Source organism: Meleagris gallopavo, chromosome 3 (genome assembly GCF_000146605.3).
Source record: "Meleagris gallopavo isolate NT-WF06-2002-E0010 breed Aviagen turkey brand Nicholas breeding stock chromosome 3, Turkey_5.1, whole genome shotgun sequence".
Lineage (NCBI taxonomy): Eukaryota > Metazoa > Chordata > Aves > Galliformes > Phasianidae > Meleagris > Meleagris gallopavo.
Genome location: NC_015013.2, coordinates 55,676,641 through 55,700,683, shown reverse-complemented (window position 1 = coordinate 55,700,683; position 24,043 = coordinate 55,676,641). Strand labels below are relative to the sequence as shown.

At 35.2% G+C, this 24,043-nt stretch overlaps 1 protein-coding gene across 1 annotated transcript in view; it reads right to left on the bottom strand.

Annotated features, from left to right (window-relative positions):
* LOC104910342 (lipoxygenase homology domain-containing protein 1-like) overlaps nt 1-24,043 on the bottom strand; it is a 193,812-nt gene that overhangs the window by 154,667 nt on the left and 15,102 nt on the right. Inside the window, 4 exon segments of the mRNA XM_010708935.3 lie at nt 508-640; nt 4,444-4,530; nt 6,475-6,638; nt 22,872-23,043. Coding sequence (XP_010707237.2) covers nt 508-640; nt 4,444-4,530; nt 6,475-6,638; nt 22,872-23,043 — 556 coding nt within the window.

The following is a 24,043-nucleotide window of genomic DNA, read 5'->3' as shown; positions in this document are numbered from 1 at the left end:
TATTACTTTGTTCCAAACCCCAAAATTATAAATATTCTGGAAACCTGTCTCAGCTATTTTTACGAAAGAAAATAAAGCAGTATCTAAAATAGTCATAGTAGTGCTATAATTCTCAGTTGCTGAAAGTAGTCTTTGGCTTTACTCACAATGACCTCATGACAATTTTTTCTTTTGTTTACTGTTGTGGTTTTTTTTAAATAAAAATATAAACCAATAACTGTGAGATCTCTTTACTATTGCCTCTATTTTAAAGCACAGATGGTTAAAATCCTGTCAAATCAGGAATCTTTCTGAAGGATCTGTGAAATCAAAGCATTAAAGACTCTCCTAACTCTTCTCTGGTGATTCCTAACCTTTTATCTGACCGTGCCGAATAACCACAGGAAAACAGCACAGAAAACACGTGGCTGCAAAAAAAAGTGATAGAGGGACTGATGAAAAGAAATAACATAATCTCTAGCAGCATCTCCTTGCGGTCTGACTTAGCTGATGTGGTATTGTGCTTACCTGGAAGAACAGGCTGACCCTGATGTAATACAGGAAGCTCCATGGATATTTCTCCATCAGCCTGGTCCCAGGCAAGCCATCGATTTGCAGGGAAAGAAAACTGCTCCCCTGAGAAAAGATTCAGCAACTGCACCTAAAGCAGAAAAAGAAACTGCAATTTAAGTTACTGATCTGTGTCCAAATAGACAGAATAGAACTTGACAGCTGTAGAATGTTGTTGAAACCTGGGCAGGTTAAGCTTTGTGCCATAATCACAAAAGCACACATCTGGGACACGTCTGCTCCATCGATACAACTGCACCCAATTTGACTTTTCACTCAATCAAATTCAGGAAGACAGGGCAGAGTAACTAAAGCATAGACAAGAAACAGGGTTTATCTGCTCAAGTGTAGTTTGACAAAATCCAGCCTTGTTGCTGCAGCTGATATATCCAGGTAGGCAGGCACTAGGTGGCATAGCTTAACTAATGGGGAAGTTCTCACTGGGAAGTTCAGCAATGCTTGCTAATCTATTCCTTTTGTTTAATTTACTGTTAGAACAAGAATTAAAGGAAGAGGTTACGATCCTTCAAAACTGCTTCTGACATAAGCAGTCTTTGAAAGTGCTGGCTACAGTACTAGTCTGCCCCATAAAACTTTCTTCCATATTCAACTTCCAATACACAGCAGTAAAAGGACCATATGCACATCGGCTAAAGAATCAAAGGAGATCCAGTTATGTACTTCAAAGCATACTGTAGTAAGAATTTCATTGATTGTTATGTAGTAGAATAGTATGTGATTATGCTAATTTATACTAGTAGCTAAATTAGAATTTCAGACTGCAGAGAGAAGAAAAACTTCTTGCTTCTACCTGTAACTTCATTCCTGCTCCATGCTTTGTAGAGCCCAATCTTCTTAATTAGAATATTGAATTAATTCTGTATTATCTGAAACACTTTATTTTTACTGCTTTAATACTAAAGTTAAAGAAATAAATTCATGCTATCTGAAAACCTTGGCACACTTCAGCCTGTCAATATCTGCTGAGGGATCTTGAAAGGGAACTTGAAGTTAATGAAGCAGTATCATGATCATTTGCAGTCCTGAAACCATCTCAGTACAGATACAGTTGAAGAGACCATGGGATACTGAGGGGGAAGTAACATGCCTAACTACCATAAAAATTCTGCTGTTATAGATTACTCAATTTTAGATCTTCTAGAAAACATATATTTCCTAAAGAACAATAACGTGAGTGTCTGGCCATCCTTCTGTATTTTGTTTCACTCCTATGAAGTCTAGAAATGAGTAGTTGTACTCCTTTGGCTCTCTACCTAACAAAATGCTAGTTTACTTGTAGAATTCATTTATTTGAATGTATTTCTTTTTGACTGTGTGCCTGAAATTACTAAGACTAAATGACCTAACCCTGGATGACGCACTGCTGTCTTAAAACTGTAGCCGATTGGCAGAGGTTCAGTAAGAAGATAAAACAAAATTTGTAAGCCAAGAATTTATGGAACATGGTAAAGTACCATGTTGACTCTTTCCTTCTTTTAAAATTTTACTGTTGATTTCAATTTCCTAGCTGGGAAGGGAGAAGGGTGAAAAATACGTTTTTTATTCTTTTAATTTTTGTCAGCATTCCTTAACCTCTCATTTTAAAAGGATGTGTCATACAATGTTATGCATATACATATCATATTACATATACAGAACATATATATATATATCAATTATATATCATATTATACATATACACAGTATATATATGTGATATACATACACAATCTACGTATATTATACACAGACCATTCTTTGGCTTCTAACTGAGTTTCAGCCCCAAATGAAAACAACTGATTAAAACACCAAATAATCACAGAATTCAAAACAGTGAATATTTAACATTAACGGGCATCCTGTATTAGACAGATGTAAATTAGCTCTGAAGTGTGATTATAATGTTGAGTTTATCAGAAGCTTCTAAAGTTCTTTATCACTGCTTTTTCCTAACTAAAGGATGAGAAACTCTGGCACAAACAGAGAAAAGTTTCAGGCATGAATAGCCTATCATTGGCACACATAGTACATGACTAACATCAAGGATAAAATCCAGATATTTTCATTCCCATCCAATTATCTATGTACCGTGTGTAACAACTGAAACTAGCAACAGAACTTGCTGATTCACTTCTCTTTATAGAATCATAGAATCATTAAAGTTGGAAAGATCAGCTAGTCCAACCATCCACCTATTCCCAGTGTTGCCTACTAAGCCATGTTCCTTAGTATCACATCTCTATGTTTCTTTAAAACCTCCAGGGATATTGACTCAACCACCTTCCTGGGCAGACTGTTCCACTGCTTCAACACTCTTTGAGAGAAGAAATTTTTCATCATATCCAACCAGAAGCCATTCCTCCTTGTCACTTCACTGTTACCCAGGAGAAGAGGCTGATTGTCACCTCACCACAACCTCCTTTCCTGGAGCTGTAGAGAGTGATAAGGTGTCCCCTCCTCTTCTCCGTACTGAACAATCTCAGTTCCCTCAGTCACTCCCTATAAGACTTGTGCTCCAGTCCCCCCTCACAGCTTCACTGCACTCCTCTGGACACATTCTGTGGCCTCAATGTCTTTGTTGTAAGGAGGGGCCCAAAACTGAACACAGTACTCAAAGTGTGGCCTCAACAGAGCTGAGTACAAGGGGATAATCACTTCCCTGAACCTGCCAGCAATACTGATACAAGCTAGGACGCCATTGGCCCTCTTGACCACCAGGGCACACTGCTGGCTCATGTTCAGCCAAGTGTCAACCAACAGCCACAGGACCATTTCTTCCACACAGTCTTTCAGCCACTCTGCCCCAAATAGATATCTGGGGCTGTTATGGCCAAAATGCAGGACACAGCACTTGGTCTTGTGGAACTTCAGCCCATTGGCCTTTTCTCAGCAATCTGGCCTGTCTAGATCCTTCAGCAGGGCCTTCAAACCCCCAGGCAGATCAATCCTTCTTCCCAGCTTGGTGCCATCTGCAAACTTACTGAGGGTGTGCCCAATGCCCTGATGATCCAAATCATCAATAAAGATACTAAATAGAACAGGCCTTAATACCAACCCCTGGGGAGCATCACTTATGACCAGTCGCCAGCTGGATTTAATTCCATTCACTGCCCCTCTTTGGGCCCGGCCATCCAACCAGTTATTTACCCAGCAAGGAGTGTACCTGTCCAAGCCACAGGCTGACAGCTTCTTTAGGAGAATACTGTGGGAGACAGTGTCAAAGATTTTGCTGAAGTCTAGGTAGTCTATATCAATAGCTTTTCCCTCATCCACCAGGCAGATCACTTAATCATAGGAGATCAGGTTGGTCAAGCAGGAACTGCCTTTCATGAACCCATCCTGGTTTCTAATTTTCTTGCTACATAACCTAGCAACTTTGCTTTACCTGCATTGAGATCTTTTTTAAGTGAGGAGGGAAAACAATCTGTCATTATCTTTGTCTCCTCAGAGTCACAGAATTACAAACACTTACAATATAGCTCTGATGCTGTACATAAGAACATGGAGTCAGTTACAGATTTGAAGAGAACTTGGCAAGACTGAGTTCAGTGATTTTCTAGGTTTCAACAAACTCTGGGCACTCTGTAGCACACAAAGGCTATAGTAGACTGAGACTACAGTAGAGCAATTCTCTGTTTTCCTTACTGTTCATTCATGCACTTTTAAAGAAATATAATATACAGTTCTCACTAAACAGCAATCAAACAAAGATGATAGATTGCCTCTCATTCTTCATAAAAACAAACACTTCAAAATAAATAATCTCTTAAACAAAGCTACAGTATTTGATGAGGCTATCATACTTCTCCAGAAGAAATTTTCCAACTCATATTTTGACATTATTGTCATAGTGACTGCTTTTGGAAGGATAAAATTCCTTCTCGCTTCTCTTACCTCTTCACAATGCCAGGCAGGGCAACTTCCTGCATTAGTATGTCCAATGCGTATTTTGTAGAGACGTCCTATGTTTCCTGTATGAACCTGTAAAAGGAATGCCACTGATGAAATACAGTACATTGCTTAGAAGACATACAACAAAAATTCATTTAGTAACTATCAGTAAAATTTTAGTTTAGATGAATTAACTGCTCTGATATTTAAACTAGTGATTCTAAAATATTTTGCTCCAGAGTATTACTGGATGCTTCCTCATTTAAAGAAAAACCCCATGACAAATCCTGTGGCCTGCTAGCCCCATCTAAATGATTCAAGATGCTGCTGCCACTATTTTGTTCCCCAGTGAATACTAGTCTCAGTGTGAGAGGAATATAGATTGTAGGCATCACTAAAAAATATAGCTTGACCCTAAAGGATGTCTCAGTTTAGCATCTGTACCACTGACCTGCTAAAAAATGAATTCTGTATCCCTGGCACCTCCCACTACCTCTGAGTTTCTCCCTGCCCCTCTCGGATGGCATGCTTTACAATTTTGGACCAATGGTGTTCATCTTTGACATTTCTTTTTACAAATGGTTTCAATTAAATCAACTTTAAAAACTGTACTTGAAAGATTAGCTCTTGGGCAGACTGGATGAGTACAGCCAGTACAGATAATAGGGTGCTGAGGGAATCACTTTATGTGAAGGTTATTCAAACAAATAGTCATGAAATTAAGTGTAGAGTTAGAAAGATTATCTTCAAGGTGCTGGAAATATAATGTGAGTGCCTCTCTTCATTGCTGCATTTATTTTTATATATATACATACATATATATATATTTTTTATTTTTTTTTTTATGATGTAGTCCGATTTGCTGTCCTTTTGACACTTTCTACAGAATTTATTTCCATGTTTTCATTTATGATATAAAGATGGGTGTGGACCAAATTCTCTGTATTGAGAACAGACCATAGTTAACTTGGATTTAGCACAAAGAGCAAGCAGAGAGGCTTTACTCCTATGCATTTTAGAGTACACCCTCCTTAATTATATTAGCGCCATGGAAACTCACCTAAGAGGAGAATTTGAGTTTCCAAACCAGGGACTGTCTCCACATTTTGTATTTAAGAGTCATTCAGGATGAAATGAATGGCAGTAGTGGGAGCAGAAAGCAGAGCTTCTTCATTTCTTATGAAGACAGTATTTTTAACCCCGATTACTTATTTTATCTATTCCTTTCAATCTTGTTTCGGTTTTGTTTTTATATCACACATGGAGAATGGCACAAATATCAGAGGTGCTGGATTCTCCTTAGAAAGTCCATCAGCTGATGAGACCTAAGTACTTCATTTCCTACATCCCAGACAGCTGTGAGACCATTGCAGAAATAGATGAGTTCCTGATCAATACTGCCATTCAGTATCTTTTGTCAGAAAAGTGCTTGCTACCCTGGATGCTAAGGATGGAAATAGTTATTTGTTACATGGTTTTATAGCAGATACCTGCTAGACTCCACATTGACAGTCCCACATATACAATTAAACTCTGCAGTTCTTGATAAGAGACCCTATTTGGGCTTATTTAAGTCATCAGGAACAAGACTGATGGAGGAGGAATTTACATGTGTAACTGGGAGCTATTAATTGAAATCAGACAGCAACTATTTAACAAAGTTAAAAATTTATTCCATCCCCTAATTTTCCACTTCTCATTTCATTTTTAATATTGTTGCTCCACTTCAAGTATTAAAGCTACAGAAGTATCCTCTTTACAGAAGTGTCTTCTTTTCAATTTTTTTGGGCGCTATGTAAGGTAATCAGTAGTTCTTCTTAAGCAGACGAAATATGTTGAATCAAATCAGTTTTTCGATGGGTTAGGGGAAAAGGATACTACATTTATTTTTCCATTTATGTCCTGCTTCTTGCTTACAGATATATGTGTAGTACAAAAACGGACTGTCTTTTTATTGCATAGATTTTGAAATTTCATGTTTTTTAAAATCTAGCCGGACAAAAGAAAGTAACACAATGAGTATATACTACTTACTGTGAAGACATCTTCACTGCCTCTCTGAAATAATTTTCCCTTCTCTCCATCAAGAAAAATAGGTCCTGAACTGCCGTGATCCCCATACAATATGATATAAACCTTTGAGCTTGTTCCTGCAGATGGCATATCGCTGGTGAGGACTGACACCTTCCATTTCCTAGCTATCAAAAGATAAAAAGACTTGCTGAATTACTTAAGCTCGATTCCTAAGTAAAGTGAATTTCAGTAATCAGAATTCTAAATAATATCATGCCAAATATAAAAATATGTATTTCACAAAGATACAGCAAATATTGACTGTGCTAAGTTGTGCGCGTGAAAATCAAGAAATGTCAGCTTGCATTTACATCTTTTCTGTACGCATATGCTATATGACAAACTCAAATTGCATGACTGCATATCAGTTTTCAAACACAATATTTGAAATGTTGTACTAAATTGCATGAAATAGGTCTTCCTGTTTGTTTAGGATATGTCAGCTCTACTCAGTGCAGTGCTGTGTAACGGCACCCTTGCAGGCTCTCAACAAGTTACCTCTGGAATGACAAAACTCATTGCTTCAAGCATTAAGGATTCTTAAGATACCTCTTTTAAGAATGGACCTGTATGTCTGCAAAGCCATGCAGATGTAACAGTTCAGACAAAATTGCCCAATACATCCTTGCATTGCAGTGTTGGCATTATACTCTGAGATATCAGTACTCTTTCTGCAGGTTAATTTCATTTTAACAAGACCAAGTATATGGATTTAGGCTTTGGTTTAGTGGAAGCTGAGTATCAAGAGCATAGAGATAAGAGAAATGATATCCCTGAGGGGTGGCTGACAACATACTAACAGGGATATTAGGAAGGATTATTAAGAAGACATTCTCACCCCCAGTACAGCTGATTCCCATCTCAAAGGATGAACATTTAAGCACCTCTCAAGCTGATTAATATAAATGTTTCTTGAAAGAGAACATTCTTTAAAACACAACAGTAGCATTGAAGAGCTTTACTAATTATGGAAGGCCTGTGCTGCCTACACTACATTTTACTGATGTTACTTACTCTTCCATCCATCACAGCATTCTCATCATATTCATTCTAGCTAAAACACTGAGAAATAAGATAGAAAGGGCATGACATAATGATTTTTTTTTCTTGACTGAGATGCCTAAAATAGATCTGTGTGTCTTAAACTCCAGGCAATAAGAATTCCTACAACTCTGTTGCAAGATTCAGCGAAACCAATTTTGTTTTGAGTATCACTGTTTTCAGTGTTAGCCATGCACGCTTTCTTAAATAATTTAACAGACATACACATCCTGATACATCCTGATACATACACAGGATAAAACTATAGCAGGCTATTACTTGAGGACCAATGAAAAGCCTGATTTGAGGAATTTGCATTTAGTTTTCTATGGCATTCAAGAAAAAATAAGGTAGGATTTGTACCTTTATTAGCTCATGTTTAGCCATATCTAAAAGAAAAGTTGTTTTAGAAATAGATTAGGCTGACCTAGTCTAGGTGTGTGTGTCAATAAATTTCTGTCTGGGAAGTAAATGAGTTGAGAATCTACGTCCTCCATACCACTTAGTGGCTATGTTTAAATTATTAATACTGCTTTTAATAAAAGGCAGAAGAAAATGCTCCGTAAAGACACATTATAAATTCTAACCTCTAATGAGGTTTGATGATAGAATCTAAGAGTCCTGCTTGTAGTCAAGCTTTTGCTATAAGCGTTTTGTTCTGTGTGGCCATTATACTAGTACATAAATAAAACTTTCTCTGGGAATTGCAGTAGAATTAGAAACCATTAGAATAGATACTGTTCCCCAGACTGAGTGAAGAGTCAGGAAGTCATTAGCAGAGTCTTTGGTTCATCTTTGAGGACAAAACTCCCACTCCTGTAGTAGCAGAGTGAAATACTGTAAATACAGAAATACTGTATAGTACTGTAACATTGGATGTTGATTCTCTGTCTGAATAGCCCATTATCTTGAAATGATAGTAGTATCCCTGAAGATCAGTGAGTTTGTAGACTGTAGTATCAGCTGGGATTTATGACACAAAAAACTACTTTCAACATCTTGAGCAACCAGTACATTTTCTAGTATCCCAAGGCACTAAGATAAAAAAAATTATATTCACTACATAAATTATGATCATTCGAAATATGTAATATGGTCTTTGCAAACAGAGGTGTTCCAGTACTACTGGATACAAGACACTGATTATTCAGCTTCATCATAGTAATACTGCTGTAGCAACATCTGTAGCAGGTCAGTCTTACCATACAGAGAAGTTTGTTAACTGTCAGCTCTCATAAGCACAAAACTACTTTCTTTCCTATAATTCTCTTTTTCCAAATAGCATTTCTCTACACATGTTCTACAACACTTCCTTTTAGCAGAAGACTAGCACTGACAACAGAATGGTTCTGAAGGTCAACTGTGTCCTTAAAATTTTACCCTGGGGACTAATTCTGATCTATGACCTATTTACTTAAAATTTGCTATTTTTCTCTTTCACTTAATCTGTCCTAGAGTAGTGTTCTGGTATTTAGTTACTTGTTTGAAAAATGCTTGTAGGTTTATGACCTAAAATGGTCTAAGTAGAAAGTAAAAATTTTAAAGATGGAGACAGAATATGAAAGAAATTGTATTATTTATGTGCAGGAATCTGAAATATGTTATTATTACCATAAATTTGGAGAGTACACCACTACCCAACTTTGAAGACGGGACCTTGTAGCACTTCTCTGAAAAATACTGAGTACACAGATATTGTATATACAGTTATAAGTAATTATTTTGTCATTATTAAATAATGAACTGCCAAACAGTTACTATTAGATTAAAATTCATTCTTACAAGAATTGCCACAGCTTGAACACATTAAACTAGAAGTACATAAGTGCTAACTGCTAGGCCTTAGGAAGAGAAACAATTCACAGAATCACATTTTCCAACAGCTCTTGTTAAAGACCCTTCTTAAAAGTTGCTGTAATCTCCTTTGTTCACAGCTGAATTTAGCTTACTGTTTCTATTAGCAAGGCAGTTGTTCACTTCACTGAGCTTCCTGTGAGGTATGACAGGCATGTTAATCTCACTTATAATTGACAACCTTGGATAAGCGTACACCATCAAAGTCCCTCTATGCAAGTGTATTTGTATAACAAGAATTGCACGGCTTTGCAGAAACCTGCTAAAGATACAACCTGGAAACTGGATGAAGCAAATGAAATCCTGTAACAACAAAGAAAATAATGGAGAAAAGCAGGTATTCATTATTCCACTACATGATGTCTAAGAGAAAAATTTGGAAAGTCAGTCTTACAGAATGAAGAAATGATGGTTGTTTGATTGGAGTCCAAATGGAAACAGATGACACAGAAAAACATATTACCAGGTCAAAAATAAATAAATAAATAAAAAATGATAATAATAAATAAAAATACAAAACCCACAAAAGAATACGCTAGTTGCTAGAAGGTAATTTACAAAACATGAGGATCTTTAGAAAATAGTACATTCACCAACTGCTAAAACTACTGCTTGAATGAATAAATACCACTAACAGGCTGAAGACAATAATCAACTAGAGGAAAACTGAATTATCTGAAATTCCAAAATAGACGTGAAAGGTAAAGTAAAATGATAAAAAAATCAACTGATTACCTCCATGTGATGTGAAGAAGGGTTTGATATCTTGGAACATATTCATGGAAAACATTCTCCTTTTGCCAGACTGGCAAATGAACGTACCATAATGGGCTAGCAAACATGGTTTCAAGTATTATGTAATGAAACTTGCTCATTCCCTACAGGCAGTTTTAATGCACATAAACAGAACATCTGATAAATGTAGAAAAAGTAATGAATATAGGATGTTGAGCAGTAAAACGAAGGAAAGATGTAATATTGATGAGGGCACAAGTCAAGAAATGCAATTATTACTAGCACAAAACATGGATTTGCATATTCACAGATAACAGTGAAACTCTGAAGAAGCAAGCACACCTGGACCATGGTTCTCAAAAGATAAGTGAGGTATGTAGCCTTCAGGAAAGCTACAAGAGTATACATGGATGATAAGAAATGAAACAGAATCTGTTTGGATCACATTTACTTTGGAACGGGATAGACAATGAAGTCAAAATCAAAAGTGTATTATTAAGACACTACTTAATTTATGAGAATAAATACTACTCATAAATAATAAATAAATAATACTCATAACTACTATCTACTATTTCTACTAAATTGTAGAAAACACTTATTTCTAAGTGACAGAATCAGTATATCAATACATTTTTTCCTCAAATAATCAGCTACTGGGGAATATATATTTTTTTAATTAGACTATTTAGAAAGAGATTTAAAAAATATCCCTAAGATAAGAAATCATAAGCTGGTTCATTTTAAGTTAAAAGGGAAAAAACACATCACTAGGTTTTGATTTTTAAATGGCAAATTAAAAATATAAAGGAACGAGTTAATTAAGTCAAATGTACTGAAAAGCAAAATGTAACAAAAGAAATTAAAACAAAATCACAAAAATATTATATAGCTGTACAAATAAAAAGAGAATAAGCAGAGAAAGTCTGCATACACTACACACTGAATGTGAGAACTCAGAACTCAAGTTCAACCATCCAGCCAATTCCTTGATCACTAAGTGATCCACGCATTAAATTCATGTCTCTTCAATTTAGATCAAGGATGCCACGAGACAAAATAATTAATCTTTGTATACAAGAAAAATTACAATAGTTCTAAAATATCTGAATATGATATAAGAAATTAGTATTTTAAAATGGAAAGGTGAATCAGTGCAAAAATGCAGAGTAACTAACTAACTAAATGGGAGATTATAAATTTGTAGTGAAATGGGGGTACTCATTTATATAGATACTAGGAAATTACTCAGGAGTCTGTACTGAGAATTATTTGGATTTCATATTTTCATCGATATACTCCATAGCATAGCTTCTGTAATATGGTTGAAGGATAAGAAAATCCAGAGTTATACCAAAAAAAAGGAACATACAACAGCATAAAATGTAAGGAAATGCATTTTAAAAATACAATTAAGGCATAATGTTATGAACAGTAAATTTATCGATTAGGAAAAAAAAAAAAAAGAGAAAGCAAATCACTAACATGTTGCATCAACTTGACTATAAGATGCACTAGGAGAAAGATTTTTAAATAGGGAAAACTTCTAATTGGTTTCCAAGAGTTCAGAGATACAATCTTCTAAATGCTGCAATAAATTCTGGCAATGCCATTCAAAATGATAATAATAAATAAATAAATTTGAAACTAGAATAGCTCCCAGGAAAGACAAACATTATAATTAGAGAAAATGGAGAGACTGTCTTATGTAGAAGGAAAAGACAAGAGATATCTGATATTTCTCTTTTTAATAATAAGACAAAAACTACATTCCTGCCAGAAGAATGACATAATCTATATAAAGCTTTTAAATGCCTGCTGAATTTTCTTCTATTCTTTTGTTAACACATTATTTGATATGCTTGTAACTTCCAAGTGTATTTCATCCTGACTCATTCAGAAAGACTCTCTATGGCTTTTGCAGTTAATTTACAGAATTTAGCTATATATAAGTAGTTCGTATTACTCCTCATGGTGTTTTTTCCTCTTTCAATCACTTACTTCTTGTCACCAGAATTTTGAAGGTCTCTCTTCAGTCTTCTCCAATCTTACCTAATAAAACCAATTTTATTTTTCTCTGCATATTTCAGCTACTTAATATTCTAGACCTTCCCTGAATCATTAATGAATATATAAGCCCTATGGAACATCTCTGTGAGCTTTTGTCCTGCTCTGAGCTGACCATTTTATTTCTTCTCTTCTGATTAATGTACGGAAATGAAGATATCTTCAGTGAATATAACAATAATTTTCCTACTTGCTGTGGTCTCTCTTGATTGTAACTAAGGCCATGCCCCACATCTCAGCCTCAATTTGCTCAGTAACACTGCAATAAGCATCTGATTAAAGGCTCTGAAACATCAGAATAAATTAAGGTGTTATGAATGCCACATAGGGTGCTGTAAATCCAGCATAAAAACTGCAAGTGATGAAGTCATGTATAAAACTGTCTATGGAACCTATGCCTCATATGGCATTTAGACAGATTTGAGTGATTTTAAGCTTTATTTTTCCATCCATAGGTTTTACTTCTGCACTGATATGTAAAAGGATGAAAAAATACCACTGAGACTCTCCATTTGGAAGCAGTTCTAAAACATGCCAAGGAATATACCCAGAAGTGTGGAGATGGGAGGAAGAAAATCAGAATCACGACCAGTGCCCTCAGATAAACACACAGCTGCTTGGCATGTAATTTGTTAGTCAGTATCACAACATTGCATCAGAGTCGTAACATCTGTTTATTACAAGTATATAATACTGCTTCAAAAGACAGAAATGTATCAGCTATTTATGAGGAAATATACCTGCCACAAGGCTCCTAAAAAGAACTGAAGAGCTATTTGTTTCCCTACCTGTGCTACAAACCTCTTTTTTGCTCCAGATCTTGATTCTGCTTCTCCTCCCTGTACCATGTTTGCCAAAGGGAGACAATCAAGGCCCATGAGCCAAAAGATATTTGTGTCAGGCTTTGGATAGGTCCCGAGTCTGGATAACTGAATGACCACAGTCCAGTATGCGGCAGCACAGACCTGCCAGTTAGTCTAGTCCCAGCCTCCAAGAGTACAGAATACCAAATTCACATTCTTTAACTGAAAAAATAACACCTTCCTTCTTCAGGTATGCCTCCGACTGTATTGACATTTATTAAATGTGCAGTATTAAGGATTAAAGTCTAAACAAATTAAAGCAAAAACAAATAAGAATGAAATACTCTTACAAATCACAATATATACATTTTTTCCAATTTTATATTTAAAATCACTTACTGAAAATTGTAAACCACATATAAATGCATACTACATACACAGGATATTAAGAAATACTATAAACAAGTATCTAAAATAATTTGATAACAAATTGACTCTGAAACATGTTAAATATTATTAAAAATATTAACAGTAATATTAAATATTCCAAAGATTCTCACAGTACTTCACATTTGTACAAAGAAGAAAAAAAGAAGAAGACATAATAGATAACATAATACATAGGTTAAAAAAAGAACACACAGTTAACACTTGTAAAGTATGTAGAACAGTTTTAGGAGTAAGTGATGCCGCCTCTGAAGGGAATATGGCAATGGCAATCAAGAAGACCATTGATGCACGGTTTCCCTTTCACAGTTCTTGTGCAATCCTGTGTAATGAATCAGTATGATCCTTTTCTAGTATTCTACTAGATAGGATAAAAGAGGCAAATTTCACTTGGAGTCTGGACCTTCCTATAAATAGACTGAAAGACTTCTTTATTCACCTAATTACTCCGAATTTGGCCTTAAAAACTGAAATAGCTGTTTGATAATGTTAAACTATATAGAACTAATATGACTACTGATTCCTGCTTTTCATTGCAATACAGTATTTGAAAAGTATTTCCTACTTTTCAAAGTAAACATTACAGTTGATTTAGTTCTGGACTAAGCATTTATACTGAATGATAATTATCAAACCATTTCTCAAATTTCACAAAATACAGACATCTTACTTAAAACTTAAGAAGATATTTAAAATGTTAACTCTTTGCTCTAACAAGCAATAGTTGCTTCTCTAAAGAGCTTGGTATACTACTAATACAAGCAACATTTAGGGGACAGCAGTTTTTTAACTAAGAAATTGTCATCTTAGAACAGTTTCTTTTTATTTTCTATAATGTTCCCCACAAAAAAAAAATCTAAATAATTATCTGTATTTCAGCAATTATATACAATTGTGATTCATATTTATCTGTGTGTATTCTCACTGGGAGTTTCATTGGATGTGACATTTAGTGGTTCAATTCCTGAATATTTTTACGGAAGACGTCGTCACTGATCTGATGTTACAGAACTTCCAAGATCACTATTACTTGTCTTACATTTGCTGCATCCATTCTCAATTGCACAGATGAAAACTTCTTCCTCCTCTTCTTTACCTTCTGTAGGAAAGGCATTTTCATTTTTTATATTTTCAGAGGCATTATGCTCAATATTATTTAAAGAAGTGTCACACTTCAGAAGTTTTTCAGATTGACAAGTTTCTACTGAATCCTCTAATGTGGGATCCTCTAATTCTCCAACAACATAATTTCTGTTTATCTTTAATGCTTGGCACGTATTGGATGGCTCATTATTTGTGCCTACAGTATGATCACTGGGTATGTGCTTGGATACACTGTTTTGACAATTGCTAATTACCATAGGCTTTGCTTTCACATCCCCTGTGCTATCTGACGTCTCTAAATTTATCTCATTTTTCAGAGTTGAAGATGTCAGTATCCTAGCATTACTAATAAAATCTAGGGTGTTACTAGCATTAAACCTATTAAAAATACTATTGGCAATCTTATTGATTAAGTTGTTCTTCAGGTTCACACAATTATTTTCACTTGTTACTAAATTTTTGCCTGACCATTGCAAATGTTTGATATTTTTGGTCAACAAACATAGACCTAGCTGGTTCTCGATATCAGACGCTTTTTGGTAAGCATATCCTCTTTGTTCCTCATTAATTGGTGTTACCATCACCATCAGTATTGGACAATGTTGGCCACATATAGCATGGAGCTTATCCAGAGAATCTTCTTCCTGAAGAGCACTTCTGTTAGCATTACTATCATCAGTTGGCTGAGATTGTATGGGTTCATCATTCGAAGGCTGCTCCAATGGATGCACCTTATTATCAGGCAATCTAAATTCTACAGATGCAAAAGCTGAAAAATTGGTATCAACCTCTGTGGCTGAAGGTTTGATCTTTTCTTTGTTTCCTATAGAAAGAGAGGCGGTTTTACCACTGAGGGTAGGTTTGCTTTTTGTACATAAGTCATCCTCTAAAGGGTCTGAATCACTGCTGTGAGGTATATTGAAGTAGTTGCAAAAAATTTTTAGAGGGTCTTACCATGTCTTCAAGCTCTGAAGAAGAGATTTCATTGAGGACTGGGTACTGATTCAGATTGCCAAAATGTGAGTATGGAGCATCATCACCATTAGTATCAAGGACTGTGTCTGTTGATGTTGTATCCAAATTGCCATACATTCCAGTCTGCTCAGGTGGTGATCTTCTTATCAAATGATTTTCTTTGAGAAGCCATTTGCCTTTATCAATCAATACTCCTTCATCTTCTTTAGAATGTGCACTAGAGTGATGTTTCTTTGGAAATTCTCCTGAATAGTTATCAGCAAAATTTTTCTCTTCTCCATTAAGTGTAGGTTGCTCTGTTGGTGAAGAAATATTTTCTCCTTTCCATACAGTGTCATCTTTGTTAATGATTTCTGGAAATTCTTGTGATTGCAGTGAAGAATGTGAAAAGTTATCTGCAGAAAGAGGCCTAGGTTCTTGGAAAAAAATAGTGTTTTTTGTCACCACTGCAGAGTAGAATTCTTGAGTATCTTTCTGTAGTACTTTGGACATATAAGGATATCCTTTCTGAAAGTCAGGCTTAAATGCAGCTTCTGTCTTACCATAAAGTCGTTCAATAGTTCTTTGTACATACCCAGTATTATAATGTTTTTCAAGTACTGCTTCCTCCCCACTTTCATTGGTCAAATCACTGGATGCTTTAAAGTTATAATCGCTCTCTTCAGTATCTGGTCTGTAATCTGACCAATCTGAAGTAGCAGGGCTTTTTAAACATCTTTTTAATTGAGAAGGTTCTGAACATGTTCTATTCTCCTGTTCTTCTACATGCAATTTCTGTTCTCCTTCACTCATATCATATTCTGTAATTTGCTTAGATTCATAACAAAAAGATAATGGAGAGTTTGTAGATAACCTCTCAGAGGATTCTTCACAAGTTTCTGTGTCTTCCTTCCCTTCCTGTACAGAATCATCCTTGTAACTATATTCTACATGTGTGTCAGCACCTTGTTTAAGTTGGTTATTTGCTTTTTTGTCATTCAAATTTGGATCAACTATCTCATCTTTCCTATTATCAGTAGTAATATGTGTAATATCTTCATCACATTCTATCTCAGAGGTATCCTTATCTAAAACAAAATTTTTATCATTAGAAGTTACACTGTGAACTGTTGAATTAGGTTCTATTGAAGTATCTGACTCCTCGTTAATGAATGATGCATCAGTATTATCTTGAGGTTTTTTATGCAGGCTATAAGCCATTTCTTCATTTGCTTCAGGTAGCTCTATAGCTGATGGAAGGCTATGTTTAGTTGAATTAGTATTGGTATACTGATCATCTAGCTCTGTTCTGGGAGCACTCAATTCTGAAACCTCTGTTGCTCTACAAACCTCTTCCTGTATATCAGGACAGCTTTCTAAATCACCAGACAATTTTAATGCTTCTTCAGTATACAAACTGTCCTTTGCAATACAAGGTTTATCTGATTTTTCATCTTCATACAAATGTATAACATTATGAATTTCAGATATAGGCATATTTTCATGGCAACATGTGACATCCTGCTTTCTGTGTTCCTTCCCAGTGTGTAATAAGTTATTTTCTGTTGATTGTTGAAAATGGGAGAAAGCAGCCTTCAGTTCATCAACTTTTTCTAATACTGTTGCTTGTTTCAGGAATTGTAGTTGCGTTAAGATTTCAGAACAGCTACAAGTAGCTTTTTGAATATCATCTTTGATTGTGCCAATCAAATTCTCTCTCAGACTCAGTATTAGTAGCCATGCTAGGAGGAGGTTGGAGGAAGAACCAAAAACTGGCAGAGAAAGATCTGGAAGATTGCATGTTTTTTCTATACATCCACTATGTTCTTTCTGGAGACCAAGCAAAGTTGACTGCAACTCATGAAGCAAAATACTAGACACGCAATTATTCTGAACATCAGTTCCCATTTTCTCATTGCCAGTTGTACAATCAACTTGAACAGCAACTTCCGATCTTTTTCTCTGACACTGACTGATGTTTTGAATATCACCCTCTGACACCTTTTTATTGACATGTGTTTCATGAAACAAGTGTAGCTTACTAGCATGATGAAATTCCGACTGTAGTAAATACTTGGCTTCTTCTACTACTGTTGTGTTATCATGAATCAAAGAGTCAGTTTGCTTTCCACTTGACTGTTTGGCTGACTCTTCTAGAGTTCCCAATTCAAAAAGAGGCTTTAGTTGTTTTTTAGTTAGATTATGTTCAAAAAGGTGTTTCTTTCCAATCATATGTACTTTATTGGTAATATATCTATCTTCTTGATCTATAAAAGCATCAATCTTTTCTTTAGAAAAATGACAGTTGTCACCATTATTTGCATTCCCATCTTTTTTGTTTATAGAGGGCAAGACAGCATTTGGTGACAGGTTTTTCAGCCAACTTTGGACATAGTTTTCAAGTGAATGCTCAACAACATCCTCTTTAAAATACTCCTGTTTCAGAGCCTCTAGTGTGATAGCGCTGTCTGACATGCTTAATTTATTTTTATTTTTACTTAGATTTTTCTTCTTCTTTTGTTTTTCTCTTTCTTTGATGCTAAATTTTCTAAAACATTCTCCCTTTCTTTTTCTACATTATGATCCTTAGGCACTTCTGACAATAGATTTGATATTGTTGCTGAGTTAGATGCCTGTTCAAATAAATTAGTCATGAGATGTTTGCCTTCTTTTGCAGGACTCAATTCATCCTGGCTGTTTTCAGTTTCAGTTCTTGAATCAACTGACATTACGCCATCTTCACTTTTTGCAGATAAAATGGAACTACTTTTTTTGCCTGACTTCAATTTTACCTCAGTCAACTGTCTATTAGCTCTTGGTTTCTTGTTAGATGATGATATTCCATTTTGTTCCACTGAATCAGGGTGATATATCTCATCTTCAGGAAATCTGCTTTTGTCTGACTTAGCAGACCCATCATTGTTTTTTACAAGTAATCCATTTCTATTTTTCTGAAGCATGTCAGAACAGTTATCTGTAGTTTGGGTTGCAGAAACTTGTGTTGTTTTGCTTGTGATAAGCGTTCCCTCACTTCTAATTATCCCTGAAAATTCTGTATCTTTTTGATTTTCGTATATCTCTTGCTCTAGAAAATTGGACCAGGATTTTTTCTTCTTCTTGTTGGTGAGAGAAGATGCAGATTGGCTTTCGCCAGTCAGATGTGATGCCATCACAGATTCAGAGCAGATATTGATTTGATTCTCAGTTTCATTAACAGTAGAAAAGAATCCAGTTGTTGGATTTATTTTCTCAGTAGGTGCTTTACTACATGGAGGTGCCACCTTCTCCATCTGATTATGTCCATGACAGGCTGAATGCGATGAATCTTGAGAAAAAGTTAATAAGTCAGAAGTTTTGCATTTTATTTTTTCATTTTGTGACTGAGAAAATTCTGAATATCTAATGTAAGAGCTGAGAGATCTTCTTATTTGTTTTGTATCACATAACTCATGAATATGGTCTGCTGAAACTGGCCTGGCTGCCTTGCATATTTTTGGTGATGGCATAAAACCACTAATTTTGGCTTTGCAAGTTGATACTAAACTATTACATGTACCTTGTTCCATAACTGATTTCTCTAATACATTCTGTAACAATTCAGGCTCATCAGGTACATCTAATGTCTCCCTATCTGTGGTCCCAATTAAATCATGACTTTTGTGCCTTACTTTAAAAAGCATTTCTTCTTTTTTATTCTCTGAAGAAAGTTTTAATAAGTCATTGTCACTCATCTCACTAATCTTTGGATTACTGACACTTGATTTTTTTGTGCTTGATTGTGCTACCATACAATACTCAGATTTATTTTCTCCATTCTCTATTTCTTCACTGTAGGAAAACTGTCCCATTGTCTTCTCCTGAACCTCTTTCTCAGAAACTACGGTGACACTTTCAACTACTGCTTTCTTTTTTCTAACACGTCTTGGCCCAGGGGTGGGAGGCCTATAAAAATGAGGTCTGATATTTTCCTCAGGAACATCACTTACATCTAGATCTGCAGAACTGTTCCTCTGACAGATATTATAAACATCCATTTTTAAATCAGACTTTGATTCTTTATCTGAGACTTCTGTATGCAGTTGCTTTAATGACTCTTGTTCTTTACCATAGCTGTCCAAAAATGGAGCATCCTTTTGTTTTATACATTCTGATGCATTTACACTGGATAAGCAGTCTTCTGCATCCATCACAGAATTGCAAATGGTGGCATTTTTTTCACCAGAAAAGCCAGCACGACTTACAGTCGTTGTCCATTTAATAGTTTCTTCCTCCTTAATTTTGAATCGAACTTTCATTTCCACTGTCATACTGCCATCTTGATTAAGGTGAACAGACTTCTCAATGTCATCTTCAAACTGTGTCACAGGTAAGTCTTCCCCATTAACTATCTGATTTCCTCCTATGCCTTTATGATTGTCAGGAAGATAGGAAGAATCTGAGTTGTTATCATTTAAATTGTTATCATTGCTGGACCCTTTACCAGAAGAAACGGAGAATATTTGAGATCTTGAGCTAGAGATCACTTCAGCTCTCGCTACCAACAATTACATTTAAAGAACCCAAGTTCATTCAGTAGATGGAGAGTAGAGCAGACAGATAAAATGGATAAGGATCCAGATGGTCAGACAGTAGACAGGCAGCAAAGGAAAAAAAAAAAAATAAGAGAGAAGAAATGAGAAAAATTAGTACAAAAGAATTTATTTCCTAGAGTATTAGAAAGTAAAGAGAAAAAGCATTAAAAATTTTGCTCTTAACTTCCAGAAATTCTTAGAGAACAAAATGCAACAAATTTTTAACAAAATACTGAAGTTTTAACTACTTTTACTTCCATGTTTTTTAAAGACACTGAAATGCCAGAGCTATATTTCTACTTCAAGCTCCAAAGCCTGAAAACGTAATACATGTTCTCATTGTCTACTCATCTGGGAGTGTGAAACTTTTCAAGAGTTTCACAGGCCTGCATTTGTTGGAGCTTTAAGCTAACTTTATATTTTTTAATTATATTTTCCATTATATTTTTTCATTAACAATCACTTGCATATAATCTCCTATTAGTCATCACAGTGAGTGCTAAAATGTGTCAGTCAACAGGTAAATACATCTCCCCGGGTCTTAATCCAATAATCTGCAAGATATGAGTCATTACTATGAGCAGTGTTATTGACATACGCGACTAAAGGTTTCAGATTCAGTCCCCTAGACTGACCTTCTATGGAGAAGTAATCTTCTCCATTTTTGAAGCATTTGAACAGGTTATAAAATCTGAGTTTAAATCAGGATATTCCACATTTTGTGCTACAGTATACTAGACGATGGTTTAAAACCCAGTGAAGCGAATGAGCATAGTGCTAGACTTCAGTAAGTTATGAGCATAGGCCAACATGAGCTTGCATGCACATTAAATACTCCTAAAATATAATTTGATTAATCTGTAATAGCTTGATTTTTAAAAAAAAGCACATCTCATCTCACTTCTTGTTGTAACCATGACAAGGTGAGAGATAAAGAACTTGGGATAAAAAAAAACATTGCTGTCTTTCAAGCAGTTATTCCTGTGTGAGTGAAATGGTGCATGAATATCCACACAAAGACATCTACAACTGTTACTAATACCTAAAGTTGCAGAAGCCTTCATGTAATAGAACTGCTTTTCTTGTAGGAAGGTATTTTAACACAAGTAATATTAACTTAACTATATTTCTTTAATTTTTTGCTTGTGTGAATAACAAGCAGTTTTAGATAAAGACTTTAATGATTGAAATATTACTGATACAGACAAGTGTCTGTATCAATATCATTCCCATGAATCAGAAATAAAAATTTTTACTAATTCCTCTAACAAGGACCAAACCCAGTGTTTTCCGAAGTAAAATCTCGACCTCTATTTTGAGAAAATGGAACTGGAACAAAAAGTGACCGAAATTTAATAATTCAGCCATTATCATTACTGTGCTAATCACCACGTGGGATATGAGGTTTTTGTTGTTTTTTTGTCTTAGTTAAAGAATCTATTTTTTCTCTCTTATTGCTGTTAACTAAGGATTAGACGAAGATTCTCTAGATTATCAGATTCTCAACTATTCACCTTTTTTTTAATTATTATTATTATTATTATTTTTTTTTTAACACCACTGCAAGCCTGGATTTCTGACTCAAAGCAGAATTTCAACAGGAATTTTGAACTCCAGAATTTTCATTCAGAAAATGTTCCAATTCATTTTCCCTTGACTTGTTACTGATGCCTTGCATACAGCTCTCAAGCTATGAAAGCCAAAGGACACGAAGGCTGTGAAGACTGAGAAAAACTGAAATGAATAGTTTGGTAGACACATTACAAACTGTGAGGGATATGTAATAAATCTCTTCAAGTAAATGGAAGCTTAGTGTCTTATATAGCAGGGTGCTCCATTACACAGTGAAGATTGCTATGGAAAATCTCAGTATAGAAAAACTTACAGCGTACCCTGAGCTCTACAGTACAGCATACAACTATATCATGAGCGCAAAGTACCTCTGGATTAAACAACTTCCTCTGAGACAGCACTTCTGCCCTAAAGCATACTCTAAGGCTAAGGATTCGTGAATGTCCTGAAGTCCTACTGCTGCATCATTTTGTTCCCCGTAGCCTGAGGCTTTTCAGCTGGCCTGGCTTTTCTCCTCATATTCTTGATCTAGCCATCTCACGTTCACTGAAATTTCTCAGTGGCATAATTTCTTGAGTAGTCAAAAGAAAAGCATATATCATGGGTATGAGGATATAGGAGTGACAATCTCTGTAGGCTTCACAAAAGAGTTTGAGTTTGTAAGTGGATGAGTGCTATAATGAATTTCATGTCTATGCTGACCATGTGACATAGGAAAATGTGAAAGTCACGATAAGAAGTCAAATTCCCATTTGCTAAATCTTGAAAATGGCACAAAAGTTTTTCCTCAATCAATTTAGCTAGTTAAGGATTCTGAACTTTGGGGTCTATTTTACCTCTGCTATTATTAAATGTAATAACCAAAAAAAAAAAAAAAGAAAGAAAATTAAGTGCATTAACATAACAGTAACAATCAAGTTCACTGAAATATAATATACATCTTGGTTTGAATCCTTGTTCTAAATCAGCCAGTTTGAGAAAAAGTAGGCATACTGAGTTCTTAGCAGAAACTTATATTTTAAAAGGAAAATTAACATTAAAAAAACTTAATTTTATCTTTCTAATTCCTACAGATGAGTTGGAACAAAAATAAACAGTTTAAGTTGGTCTTTTTGAATATCCTTGATCCCAGTAAGATTGTCATGGTTTATATCTTATGCTGCTAGAGATGAACCAATTAGTAAAATATAAATTAATTCAAAGAACTTACTGTTTTCACTTTCTGACTTCAAATTTGCTTTGGGGTACACGCGATTTGCAATTCCAAGTAATCTGGCAGGCCGTGAATATCCAAGAGATTCATAATTACTTGGCTTAAAAGGCTCTCTCCCTGCTGCAACTACAGCTCCAGAGCACAATATCAGAGCCTGAAGATTAGGAACCTACAAAAAAAAAAAAAAAAAAAAAAAAAACACATAACATTAATTTCTCCGCCTTAGCAACCACAAAAAATAATGTAAGAGATTTATCTTTTTCATGCTTTAATATCTTCACTTCTTAGTCTCTACATTATTTTACAGCTGGCTATTAAATATGTATCACAAAGCACAATTAATTTTTCAATTCCTATAAGGAAATTCCTATCTCTGTGAGGGTATGTCTTGTTATATAAGTATACTAGAAAAAGTGTTTAAGACGACTTGGATACAGATAAAAAATGCCTTGTAATATACAGCCATGGAAAAAGAATGTGCATTTGTAGCTAGGTATACATATGAACACAGAGGAAGAAATGAAAAATTCAGACTACATCACAAACTGCACAGACTACATACTTCACATGTACTACCACAGAGGAACAGGACAGAATCCTGGAACAATTTCTGTTGGAAAAGACATCTGGAGATCACCTACTGTAACTCGCAGCTCAAACAAGGTGTAACTTCAGATCAAGTTGTTCCGGGCCCCGTCTAAAATCTTTGAATTTATATTCCAAGATATACTGCAAAATGAGGCTTGCAAACTACACTTCACAGACATATGGAGAGTTTCCCACCCTGATGTAGAATTTAACCAAAGATTTGCCCTCAACAGACATTCTGCATGGAATTTCCAGATTCAAGTCTTCAGGTATAACCACAAGACCTCTCTGTTGTTAAATACTGATATGAAGTCATATAGAACAATGTGTGAAATGAAAACCAGAATTATTATTGCTGCAACATCTTGGTTTAAGGTACAAAACTTGATCTGTTGTTCAGAAACTGTAAGACAAAATGAGATCTCCTAATTTCAAGTAATTACTAGCAAACCACTCCCCATTTGTATAATGATAAAATATCTATGCCTATTAGGTACTACCTATAGTATTTATAAAACATTTAAAAACAGAAAAATGGCATAAATACTAAGGGAAGTATCTGTGTAATGAGGCAAAAAATA